Genomic DNA, 13,095 nt, shown 5'->3' with positions numbered 1-13,095 from the left:
CAATGGCTACATAATTTACTTTGGCAATCCGCCTCGATACACGTTACTCTATTCTCTTTGCTAATAGTAAATACATAAATTAGTTAAGGAAACACCACACCAGAATCAAGCAAAAAACAAACTAAAAGAACAGAACCCATAGTGTAAACGTTATTCTGTAGCCGCCCATAGGCCTATAAAAAGGTCTCCTGTTCCATTCTAATTTGAATCGTTATTTTGACAAGTCAAAGTTGCATTTGTCTTGGCAAGTTTTAACGCGTGGGCGTCTAGAGGTTTAGTCTACTTTTGTATGGGATTTTGAACAGCGCGCCAAGCGGGACGTTTTGGAAACTCAAAATCCCATACAATATGACACTTAACGCAAACGCGTACCTTCGTTACGTCACGCCATCTAATGAAATTTACACTAGGCTAGGGGTACAGTACAGAGGGCCTGCCGAGAACACAGAAATTCTCTATTATTACGCAGCATTTGCCGCACACCCATTTTACATAAAGATAATCTAATGACACTACCTACTCGTACATTGTTTTACGCAGTGAACGCAGCGGTAAGCACATTGTCATTTTTGACGTCATATTAGATATTATGACGGGCCTTACGGGCATTAAAAATGGTACTAGTTCAGCGGTGTTACTCACGAATTTCAGCCAATCGTGCAGTCTAACGCAACTAGTTGTGACTTGCGACCAATAGCGCGCATAATGCGAACTCATTAACCAATCGCGCGCGTGATGCGAACTCATCAACCAATCGCGCGCGTGATGCGAACTCTTCAACCAATCGCGTTGTAGCGGTGTCACACCGCTGTACTGGCCCCTGTCATGTCTCATTATTATTGCCCGTAAAGCCAGTCCCTAGATATCTATGTCAATGTTTTTCTGCTATTGCTATTGCATGCGTTCACCGCTGGGTTTATCGTATAAAACAACCGCGCGATAGCGCAGTCCGACTCTACCCCTAATTTGCTAATTATCTAGCCATTTATCTAGACTACTAACGCAGAGTACTACGTAGGCGAACAACACGCGAACGCGAAGCGAAGCGATGCGGCGCGGGGTGAATCAATCCTTTGATGCCTATAGAAGTGTCCTACGTGGGCGATCTCGTTGTGAACGCGAACGCCTTGGGCCCGCCGCGCCGCGCCGCGTCGCGTTCGCGAGTTGTACGCTTACGTAAGACGCAGCGTAAGCTGTTACTACATTATAGTCTGTATCTTTGGTATTTAAATAAAAGTAAACAAACATTTTGTAAATTTTCGGGTAGTTATATCATTTAGGGCCACTTGCACCATCTCACTAACCCGAGGTTAACCGGTTAAACCTGGAGTTACCATGGTTACCAGTACAATTTGACACTGACTTAACGGTATAACCGCTTAACCCCGGGTTAGTGGGATGGTGCAAGTGGGCCTTATTGGTTAACCAACCAAAACAGCCTGGATCAGTCACTGAACGACTTGACTTTAACCTACATTATTTGATCATGTAATGTTTTCATCTACCCTCAACTGGATTAAGGAGCCATTTGAGGGTAGATTTTGTTTACTTTTATTTAAATACCTGAAGATACAGAGTATACATTAGTAAGTTACCTCCTAGTTATGTCCAGGTTTTGCTCAGTGATGACAGATGGCGAGTATATGTAGTACAGTGCGCACAGGCCAGCGATGACCATCGCGACGACGGCGTTGCGCCGCGAACGGTACCACCGTTTCGAGAGCAGCGCCATCTGGAACCAATCATATGCAAATATTATTTATAATAATAATATATCATTTATTTCAGAATTAAATTATTCGATATACACTTAAATAAAACTTAAACTCTATATAGGTACCTATCTATATTTATTTATTTTAAATGTTTATATTAAAATTTTTAAGAATGTATTTTTTTAGCTCGGAGCTAAAGCCCCCTCCCTTTATCTCCGGAACTGGTCGGACCGACAGACACTGACAGACAGACAGGTGCACGAGTGATCCTATAATGGTTCCGTTTTTTCCTTTTAAGGTACGGCACATAGTCTAATAAAACATGGTCTTCCATTCCCAGAGTGACACGGGCCTACGTCACAACAACATGGCCGCTATATATAGCGCTATCGCATATTATCATATAGCGCTGTTGCATGATGACGTAGGCCCGTGTCAGTTAGGTGACCCACATGGTACGGCACCCTAAAAAAGAATTCAGATTATGGATTCAGAGAGACATTCCTTAAATACGCACCTGAGCTCCAGATTCTGACTATAGAGCCTATCAGCTCGGCCATGACATTGCGCGACATGCGACGGCGGCAGCGACAACCATAGTTGGGAACGAAAGGTCCGATCGCTGTGTCAAGCTCTAACCTATGGTTGTCGCCGCCGCCGTCGCAATTCGCGCAATGTCGTGGCCGAGCCGTATGAGTTTCGACGAACTTATGCGCGGAACGTCAACATTCAACAATATCGTTCTGTGTAGGTTGTGTTGTGTGTAGCACATTGCAAGCGAATTGTTTTCAGGGGATTAAACATTCTACGTTTTGTTGTATAACTGGATCTGGCATGAGGGGTGGGGGGAAATGACCGCACGGGATAGTCTTATGTATCTTTCAGTAGGAGTAGCAGCGAAAGCGCTATTATTGTTTGTCCTTGTCACAGAGTCACATATTTTTTGTTCCCCACCGTACAACACCGTAACAAATAAACTCGACCAATCATAGTGTCGTGTGTAGTGTGTGTGTGTGTGCACTTCTATAGGATGCTACCTTCTATGCTAGAATTCCTCCACATACAGCTTGGCAAAAACGAGTAGAACTTAAAAAGTTTCAAACCAAATGGATATAAGGAAGCGCGGCGACATTACAGTGTTGCCACTTTTTAATTTCTACTCTTTTTTGCCAAGCTGTACATGTTTTTTTTAAAAAGGAGGCAAATGAGCAGATGATACGCCGCCGATGTATTATGGCATAGACAAATTAATTCTCTTTGATTATGGTGGGCAACAAATAAATTCGACCAATCATAGTGTCGCATTGCGTATGTTTTGTCCCTCACAGACGCACGCGTATACCACTTCTATAGGATCCTATCATCCTACCTTCTATGGTTGTACAACATACATAAGTTTTTGACACTTCGTAAAATTCATGTTTTAGAATACTTGGCAATTACTTTCAATATCAGTTTTTTTATGCAAAAAGAGGCTCAATAACGCTATCAATCCCGATTGGTTTGTTCAATAAATTACTACTTTTTAGGGTTCCGTACCCAAAGGGTAAAAACGGGACCCTATTACTAAGACTATTGATGTTATAAATAATAAACAATACGCGATCGGGATTCTGCTCGATATGACGAAAGCGTACGACCGTGTCCAGTATAATATCCTATTACAAAAATTATATGGGATAGGCGTTAGGGGTATTCCGCATAATTGGTTCAGATTAGACGTGCGCGCCGGTAGAAAAAAATCGGGCGGCGGCGCGCCACGAAAAAATCCACGGCGGCGGCGTAACGCCGGCGGCGTGGGATTTTCAACTTTTCAATATACGTATAATGAAAAACCAAGATTAACTCTAAATCAACAACGGAAAAAATCTCAAAAAAAACTGTGTTACATCGTTTTTTTGGTTTATTGTAGAAAAATCATGAAAAAAAATCTAATTATAATGTTGAAAAAAACATATGTCAAGTATGTTGGACGTTGCTATGATCGGTGTAAATAAAAAGATACGCCGCGTAATGAAAAGACGTCCAGTATTTTGGACACGCCGAGTATAGAGTACCTACCTACTGTATGTGTATAAGGGTTTTTTAGTCCAGTTCATGTTTTTTAAATAAATATAGAATAATTGCATTTTTTAATTAGAAATACACTTACTGATAATGTCAACTTATGTAGTGAATTTAAGTAAGTGAAACCTATTATTTTTATATTTTTGCAATAACTTTATATCTCGTAGGTGGTAAAATTTTACCAGTCATTGACGTAATTTATTTCACATTAAATCTAACTTAGCGGGGTATCCTAGGAAGCAGTCACATCTGAGCAATGGTTTTTACAATAATGCATGCACTTTTATCTAAATTTTCGTAATAAATTTCTCAAATGAAATCGGGTCTGTCTCTTGATGAAAACAAATCCACACACACACACACACATACACCACATCCACAGGAAAAAAAAAACATAAAAATATATTTTTTTATCTATTTGGTTCATTACGTTGTATTACCGCAAGTAATGACTTTTTAGAACGTTTTGAAACATCTAACATTCCTCTATTTAATTTATTTAGCACAAAAACTACCAAAAAATTTAATAATTTTACTCTTCGCATACTTGGCAACGTCCAACATATTGGACTTAGCAAAAGTGCCGTTTAATCGACAACGGGCAAAATAATGGACATTACACCTTTTACACTTGTTTTTACCCATAAACACAACACATTTTTATGTAAATCATATTGCCACGTAAAAAACAGACCAGTTAGTAACCTATTACACGTTTTAACGCTGCTTAATACTGTCATATAAAAAAAATGAAATAAGGGGAAAATGTCAGTCTGTCGGATGCTTCCTTGCAAGTTCTGCGTTCTGTAGGACTTTGACAAAAAGATTATGTTCACACTGGTTCCCAATATTTTCTTACTTACTTAAAAATAACATATCATTCAAGTAGTAGTAGTCGTAGTTTCCTGGTAGTGTAAGTACGCTACCAGGGGAAAGTAACGCTATGCTTTAATATTTGGTGCAGAATTTTTTTCTTGGGATGTCCAGTATAGGTGACGTTATCGATTTAAGGGTTAAAATAAATCAAGCAATGAATTAAAAAAACGGAACAGTCGGAACGCTAAAGCTAGGCACGTTGCACGTGCTTTATATCCATTGATTTTAAATTTGTACCCTCTTGCGGGTTATGTCTCGGCGCGAATTTTAGACTACCGGCGGCGGCGGCGGCGCGCTGTCTCCTTATGGCGGCGGCGCGCCGCGGCGGCGCGCACGTCTAGTTCAGATCATACCTAGAAAATCGTCAGCAATGCATAGAAATACAAAATTACGATCAAAATAATAGCGAAATAAATTACACACATTCGGATTTAAAATTGATGAAACATTCCATACCTCAAGGCAGCTCAATAGGATGTCTCCTGTTCTTGATATATATCAACGACCTTCCAAAAACTATACAGCAGACGTGTACTTTATTTGCCGACGATATCTCCATCCTCACTTCGTGTACAGACGATTATAATATAACACAAGACTTAAGCACTTTATTAACAAACGTAGTTGACTGGTTATCGGATCACAATTTGGAAGTAAATTTTTCAAAAACAAAAATCTTACAGTTTAGGCCTTATCAAAAAACACCCCTTAATATTAATTTCACCTTCAATAATATAAAATTAGAATGTGTAGATACCGCTCCTCTTCTAGGTTTCGAAGTTGACTGCAATGTTAACTGGAAAGCGCATGTAGCAAAAATAAAAACGAAATTGTCCCAGTTCACGTATGCCTTACGCGAATTAAAAAAAGCATGCGACCTCAACACCGCCTTAACAGCTTACTATTCCTATGCCCATGCTTGGCTTACCTATGGTGTCATTCTATGGGGGAATAGCACAGATGTGGAAAGCCTAATATTTATATTACAAAAAAAATGTGTTCGAATCTTGGCTAACATAAATATACCGGAAAGTAGTAAGACACACTTCATCGATCTAAAAATACTTACCCTAACATCAATATACATTTTGGAAACATGTAAGTTTGTAAAAAAATACCCTCAATTTTATACCAAACATTCAGATATACCCCGACGTTACGCCAGTAGGTTTCAAAATAAGCTGGTGCAGGTTATCCCCTCAAAACTCAAACTACATTCAAAAAGTCCTAACTCAATGGCAATAAAAATATTCAATAAAATTAGTAACGAAATAAATAACACCAAGTCCGACAATGAATTCTTTAAAAAACTAAAAGATCACCTCATTAAAAAAGCTTATTATACTTTAAATGAATTTTTTCACGACCAATAATTGCAATTAATAAAGCACCTATACAATAAATAACACTAATTAATATAATCTTATTATTTTGTACAAAAAACTCGATCTCCTCTTATTAAACTGTTTGCTGTGCCCTACAGGGTGTCATATTGTACACAATTCTATGTAATAGGTTAAGATACAATGTGATATGCAATAAATATTATGAGTATGAGTATGAGTATGACTCCGCTGTCCGTCCGTCCGTCCTTCCGTCCTTCCGTCCGTCCGTCCGTCCGTCCGTCCGTCCGTCCGTCTGTCACCAGGCTGTATCTCATGAACCGTGATAGCTAGGCAGTTGAAATTTTCACAGATGATGTATTTCTGTTGCCGCTATAACAACAAATACTAAAAAGTACGGAACCCTCGGTGGGCGAGTCCGACTCGCACTTGTCCGGTTTTTTTTTATTAGCCTACTTTGATGTCCCACTGCTGGGCAAAGGCTCGTTTTCTCCACTCGACCCTATCATCGGCGTTTTCCCACAATTACACACCAGGTAGGTACAATTTGGGAATACAATTTTAATACGCGAATTTAATATGTATCATACTTTTTTGTGGCAATAGATGACCATTAAAATAATAATAATTCAGCCTATATACCGACTGCTGGGCACAGGCCTCCTCTCATGCGCGAGAGGGCTTGGGCTATAGTCCCCACGCTAGCCCAATGCGGATTGGGGACTTCACATACACCTTTGAATTTCTTCGCAGATGTAGGTATGCAGGTTTCCTCACGATGTTTTCCTTCACCGAAAAGCTCGTGGTAAATATCAAATGATATTTCGTACATAAGTTCCGAAAAACTCATTGACCATTATACCATACCACATTACCATTATATATTGTAGATGACCATTATATAGTTGGTTTTCGTTTAGCATTAGAAAGAAGATAAGCGACCTTGACATATTTTTTAATTGAAAAAGGCTTTTTAAAAATCAGAAACTATTACTTATGAAAGCAGAAGAATATAAATGATCGTATTAGATTTAGTGATCCAAAGGACTCGAGCCTTTTAGCTCTTTTTTTAGGGCTCGCCTCATTTCTTGACGCCTAAAAGACTAAAAGCCTATTTAGCTCTTTAGCCCCCGAGCCTAGTTCTATTTAAGATCCTAGACTCTTGGGGCTAATAACCTTATTCTTGGGGCTAAAGAGCTAAATAGGCTTTTTTTTAGGGGCTTAATAAGGTTATTAGCCCCAAGAGTCTAGGCTCTTAAATAGAACTAGGCTCGGGGGCTAAAGAGCTAAATAGGCTTTTAGCCTTATAGGCGTCAAGAGATGAGGCGAGCCCTAAAAAATAGAGCTCCAAAGTCTCGAGTCTTTTGGATCACTAATTAGATTCATAATTGTTACATATTTTCCGTGACTTATTTTTAAAACGTGTTTTTCAATTAAAAGACCCATCAAGATTGTTTACCTTTTTTCTAATGCTAAAAAAACGAACAGCAGAATGACCCATTTGTCATACCTATTGGCTGTTGAATCTTGCACAACGCGCTAATATGTATGACACGGTTATTTAGCTCTACAATACGTTGTGCACTTGTGTCACGTATTTTTCTTACTCTTTAGGTACCTTTATTTCTTGCTTAGTGGAGTATGGCAATATTTTTGACATATTTTATAGGGTTCCTCAAAAGGAAAAAATGGAAATACTGTACTGTGTGTATTGATGACCAGTTCACACAGTACAGTCAAACGCAAAATTTGACAGCTCCGAACAACTGACAGGCTGATATCGTTCGGCGAACTGGTAATCTGTGGGCCCCTTTATAGCTCAGGGGGCCGATTTTTGAATTTCGACCACTCGATTTCGTGTATTTCGTTCAATAATATCTCCACTACTAGGCATTAAAATTTTACTAATAAAATTGAAAACGAGTGGTCAATACCACTAGATTCCCAATTTCTATCGCTTGTATTTAAAAAATTTGCATTTCGCCGATATTGGGGCTGTCCATAAATTACGTCATCGATTTTTGACGATTTTGGACCCCCCCCCCCCCACCCCTATAATCATCCAAAAATCATGCTTCAAATGACCCCATTTCCTCCTACTTCATGCTACCGTCATCCGATGTCCAGACCCCCCCTCCTAATTTGAAATGACGTAATTTATTAATAGCCCCATTCGAGTGACGAAATCGAACGATCGAAATTCAAAAATTGGCCCCCAGACCCGCTTGTAAATTGTCTTACCTGATGGCGGTCTTCACCACATTGACCCTAAAAAGAAATTAAAAATAGCTTAGACATGGCACGATTCGTTAGCCACTCCATGAAATACTAATATTTAATCTGTGTATTACCTTGCGCGCAATTATTGAGCATGTTATGAATGAGTAAGTAATTTCCTAAGTTGTTGTTAAGATATTCTATTGTTGTATAACATCTACCGCGGATGGAGTATCGAGACAAACCTTACTGGTTTACCGATACTTTTGTAATTAAGTTTAGATATTGTGTTGTAATTACCTGAATAATAAAAAAAAAATTGCCAATCTATGGTATTGTAATTACATTATACGCTTTTAGAAATGCCATTATATATATTGGACGTCGTGATTCGTCGTGAATCGTGACGTCACGATTTAGTTGGTGGTAAGGTGGTAGACATTGTTTACATACGTAATACACAGTTACGAATTTTCCCTTCAACCCGAATTATATTGTTAATGCAGCACTACATATATATTTATTATATATTATCGAACGAGCGAGCGAAGCGAAGTGAAGCGAAGTGAAGTTCTTATCGAACGTTAACTATCCCGGCGCACTCCGGAGGCCTCGGCGCAACCCGGGGGATGCCGCGGCATGCTGGTGCCTACCGCCGCGGTATCCTCATCCTCCGCGATGCCGCGTAGTAACAATCCTCCGTGGTGTTCCGAGGGCGGTCTCAGAACATTCAAATTTATACCTATACTAGCTGTGCCCGCGGCTCCGCCCGCGTGTAATTCGGTCTGTGTCAGTAAGCGGCTAATTTCTAATCCGAAAATTTTTCGATAATTTTTGGTGCCCCCTATACATGGTGCCCTAAGCAAGTGCTTATTTTGCTTAAAAGGGTTAATCCGGCACTGCAAATGACAGAGGTCAATGTATTTTTTTCAAAGTACCCACCTTCGTGGCCATTATTAAGTGCTTAAGGAGGCGATACGTATGAATATGGATTTGATATGGATGCGATATAATTACGATTAGGTATAATTCATGTCGGAGAAAATAAATAATTTTAAGTAATTTTATGCAATTATACGCGTGTTGATACTTATGTGTGTTTATTTTACTACTACGTAACTATGTAAACCCATTTTTAGTTTGCTTGGTTACTTAATGTTTACTCAGCTCCCCAAAAGATGGCACTGTGCAATGAGGGGTAATTAATTTACTGTCGTTTAATTTTGTTGTATTATTAAATCAACACAATTATTCAATTAAATTTGTTGATATCCGTACGATTGATTGAAATTTTAGAAGAGGAGTCTTCTAAACTTAGAGTTAAATTGGAAAAACCTTCCTCGGTGGCTTATTTATGTCACATCGTATTAAATTCAGCGCCATCTGTTAGTTTACCAGGGTACTCAATAGTGGTAGCACATATTTGAAAAAAGTTTGCCCCTCCTTCCTAAGTAGCGCCATACGATTTAGGGGCAAACTTAAGTCAATCGAGTATTGTGGCTACCCCCCCCCCCCTTTTAGGGGTTAAATTTTTATAGCCTATAACCTGGCCGGGGATTTTCTCGACAGATTAGTAAAGTTTTCATCAAAATCCGTTCAGCCGTTTCCACGTGATGCGCGTTCAAATAAACAGACAAACAGATAAACAGACAAACAGACAAAAATTCTAAAAACTGTTGGAACGTGTTCTGTTATCAATTCTAAGTATCCCCAGCCAACTTTTTTTCAAATATCTTCCATGTACAGACTTTCGACCCTCTTCAGCTTTATTATTATGTATAGATGTATAGATAGATGTAATTGAAATAGGGAAGAATATACATAGAACAATTTTAAGGCATCTGTGCTGCGCTGCGCTCCGCCGGTTTGCTCAGGCCTTTATAGCTTATCTAATCTTGAAATTAAGTCGTAAATGTTCGCTATAAAACTCTATATTAAAACCAATTATAGGCAAATTACTTTTTAATGAGTTTGTCGTGTATAGCTAGTTTTTAATCATACATATTTAGTTTTAATCGTTCTTCTATGTTAATCTATTTTTGTGTGTCTATTTTTACCATTTAACTTGTGTCTTATTTTGTACCATTTTATTATGTTATGTGTATAATTTTAAGTGTAAATTGTTCCCCAATAAATTGCATACCCTTTTCCCTTAATTACGAACAATATGTAATAGACTAAGCTTATTGGTTGAATAAAACAATTTCTCACTCTGCACGTAACACCCACGCCTTGAGTAGGCGTGGCCTAGAGTACCTACGGTGGGGATCGCGCCGAGCGCGCCTATATATACGCGCCCACCCTGGATGCTCACTCACTCACTCATCAATAGCCACAGAGGCACCAGCCTCCCAACACTCTCCAAAGTTTTCTTATAATCAACAAATGTGTTTTCATTAAACACCCTACACATCCCCGGTAATGGTGCGGTAATCTGGAGGTAACCTGCAGCCTGCAAGCCAGCCAGCGTGTTCCAGTCGCCGTGTACGGGTTCCTGACTTCGGAATCTGCGAGCCCCACAGTAACTACGCTCAACAAGTAATAATACTAATAATCAGGGATGTTACGGAGCTCCGGTTCCGTTTCCGTTAAGACGGAACTTCCGTTTGGTATTTTGAATAAGCCTTCATGCCAAACCCGGTCGAAAGCTTGGGATATGTCCAAAAACGCTGATGACACAAAGTTTTTGTTCAAACGCAAGGTTTATTTGCTCCACTAGCCTGTGAACCTGTTCCACAGTACCATGTCCTTGCCGGAATCCGAATTGGTGTAACGGGATCAAATCAGTCTTGGTAACTTCTGCTTTTATTCGTTTCATGAACAATATTTCTAAAACTTTTGAAGGTATTGGTAGCAGGCTAATCGGACGGTACGATTTTACTTCTGTGGGTTCTTTGCAGGTACACATCCGTTTCTGTTCCGGTTCCGTTATGTTTGAAACGGAAGTTATAACGGATGTCAATGCTTCGCGCGGCGGCGGCGTACATCAAAAACAAACAGGTTCATACCAGTCATTCGCTCATCGCCCCGCTTGCCACGTGCTACGCTAATTTGTTGTTTAATTGTTTGTATACTTTGTTTTATTCGTGTTATTAAAATTAAAATTGTATGTGTTCTGTTGTGTACTGACTACTGATTGTGTGTAGTGTGTGTGGTGAATGTTAGTGTGTAAAAAAACGCACAACGAAGCCGGAATCAAGTTCGATTTGGAACTATTTTGATGAAGTTAGTGGGGACACGGCTAAGTGTAAACTTTGTCTGAAGGTTTATTCTAAAAAGGGGAAAACGAATACATCGTTAAAAATTCAGGCTCCGATTCTGGTTCCGGTTCCGTTTTCGGTTCCGTTTCCGTTATCGGTTCCGTTTCCGTTTTCGGTTCCGTTAAACTAAATTGAAAACATCTGTTTCCGTTTTCGGTTCCGATAAAACCACATCCGTTACATCCCTGGTAGTAATTATCACAATTGGCCGAAACGTTAATGCAATTGACCATTACAAATTGAACCATCAGCTGTAACCATTTACGGTTCAAATTGTAATGGTTAATGGTCAATTGCAATTAACCTATAGCAAATAAGGAATATAAAACTAACCACAATTAAAATAACTAAAAATAAAAATTAAAAATACCTATCAAAATTTGGTGCCCTCGGGAGGGTGCCCAACACGCAGGCAGCGTTCCCGCGCTGGATTGCGATTGCAATTATCTGTGCGAGAAAGTCTGTCTCTGTAAGACAGGCCATATGTATGTCACCAACAAAGTATAAAAAAAGTTTCTGGTGAAACGCACAGTTGAGGCCTACTAACTACTATAGTGTCTTAAGTTTATACTCACAGAGCGTCGAAAACATCTCCATATGAATATAATATTTTGTTTTATATTCTGTTGCAGAGAACAATCTGCAGGATTTTTGTACAGTGTATCCCTCCTCATTCTACTCTGTAATTGTAATATGTATATGAGACTACAACCAGGGGTGCGAAACTCCTCCCTTCGGCCAAACTCGGCTCCGCTCGAGCCACATTGCTCCGAGCAATTTTTAGGTGCGCCTTTGCGTGCACGACCACAGATGATAATGGCTTGAATTTTGACAACCCTATATAGCCGAAAGGGATACTGCCATGTATTCGAAAGGGACAGCATGATTCGACCCTGAACCGCTGACAAACTTCAGTATTGTAGGAAGTTTCCTTTCTGTACGGTAGTACAAACTATTATTTATTCTGTGCTGTAACCAAACTCTTTTTAAATCCCAAAACAAAAAGATGGGTGTTATATTTTTGATGGCAATGTCTGTTTGTCTGTGGGATCGTAGCTCTCCAACGGATGGGCCGATTTCGATGCGGTTTTTTTTATGTAAACGCGAGTTTTCTTACGGTGCTTCTGAGATATAATAATTCAGCCTAGATACGTCCCACTGCTGGGCATAGGCCTCCTCTCATGCGCGAGAGGGCTTGGGCTAGTAGTCCCCACGCTAGCCCAATGTGGAAAGAAATCGGTTCAGCAGTTTGAAGAGTATTGGCTCTTTTCCGAAATGATGTAAGGTATTTTGGGCAAAAAATAGATTTTGTTGGCACTGATAGGATATAGTCAAGAATTAAATTGCTCCTATAATTTGTCCAAAATATTAATTTTAAATAGCCGAAGAAGATTTACATTTTAGATTTAACCGAAGAAGAGCCATTATAGGATTTGAACAAAAGATACAATAATATAAGATTTGAACCTTAGAATCACCTTGATACAGTTGGTTTTTAAACGACATTGTTGTTTTGGCACACACAAAAGAAACAATGGTTAGGGTCTTAGGTAGGGTTGCCATATACTTACTTACTTACTGCTGTGGCGCAACAACCCGAGGAAGAATTAAATATCC

The 13,095-nt window shown here is 39.3% G+C and overlaps 1 protein-coding gene and 1 long non-coding RNA gene across 2 annotated transcripts in view; one reads left to right on the top strand and one right to left on the bottom strand.

Moving 5' to 3' along the window:
* The window catches only part of LOC134803432 (uncharacterized), a 43,340-nt gene that overhangs the window by 29,407 nt on the left and 838 nt on the right, over nucleotides 1-13,095 (bottom strand). Inside the window, exon 2 of the mRNA XM_063776251.1 lies at nucleotides 1,596-1,732. Coding sequence (XP_063632321.1) covers nucleotides 1,596-1,732 — 137 coding nt within the window. The remainder of the gene's footprint in view (nucleotides 1-1,595; nucleotides 1,733-13,095) is intronic.
* On the top strand, nucleotides 10,291-11,332 carry LOC134803224 (uncharacterized). The gene is made up of 2 exons (XR_010145963.1): nucleotides 10,291-10,756; nucleotides 11,119-11,332. It is a non-coding gene; the product is annotated as an uncharacterized LOC134803224 (long non-coding RNA).

The sequence above is a fragment of the Cydia splendana genome, chromosome 26 (assembly GCF_910591565.1).
Source record: "Cydia splendana chromosome 26, ilCydSple1.2, whole genome shotgun sequence".
Lineage (NCBI taxonomy): Eukaryota > Metazoa > Arthropoda > Insecta > Lepidoptera > Tortricidae > Cydia > Cydia splendana.
Note: the sequence above shows the minus strand (reverse complement) of the source record. Positions and strands in the feature narration are given on the sequence as shown.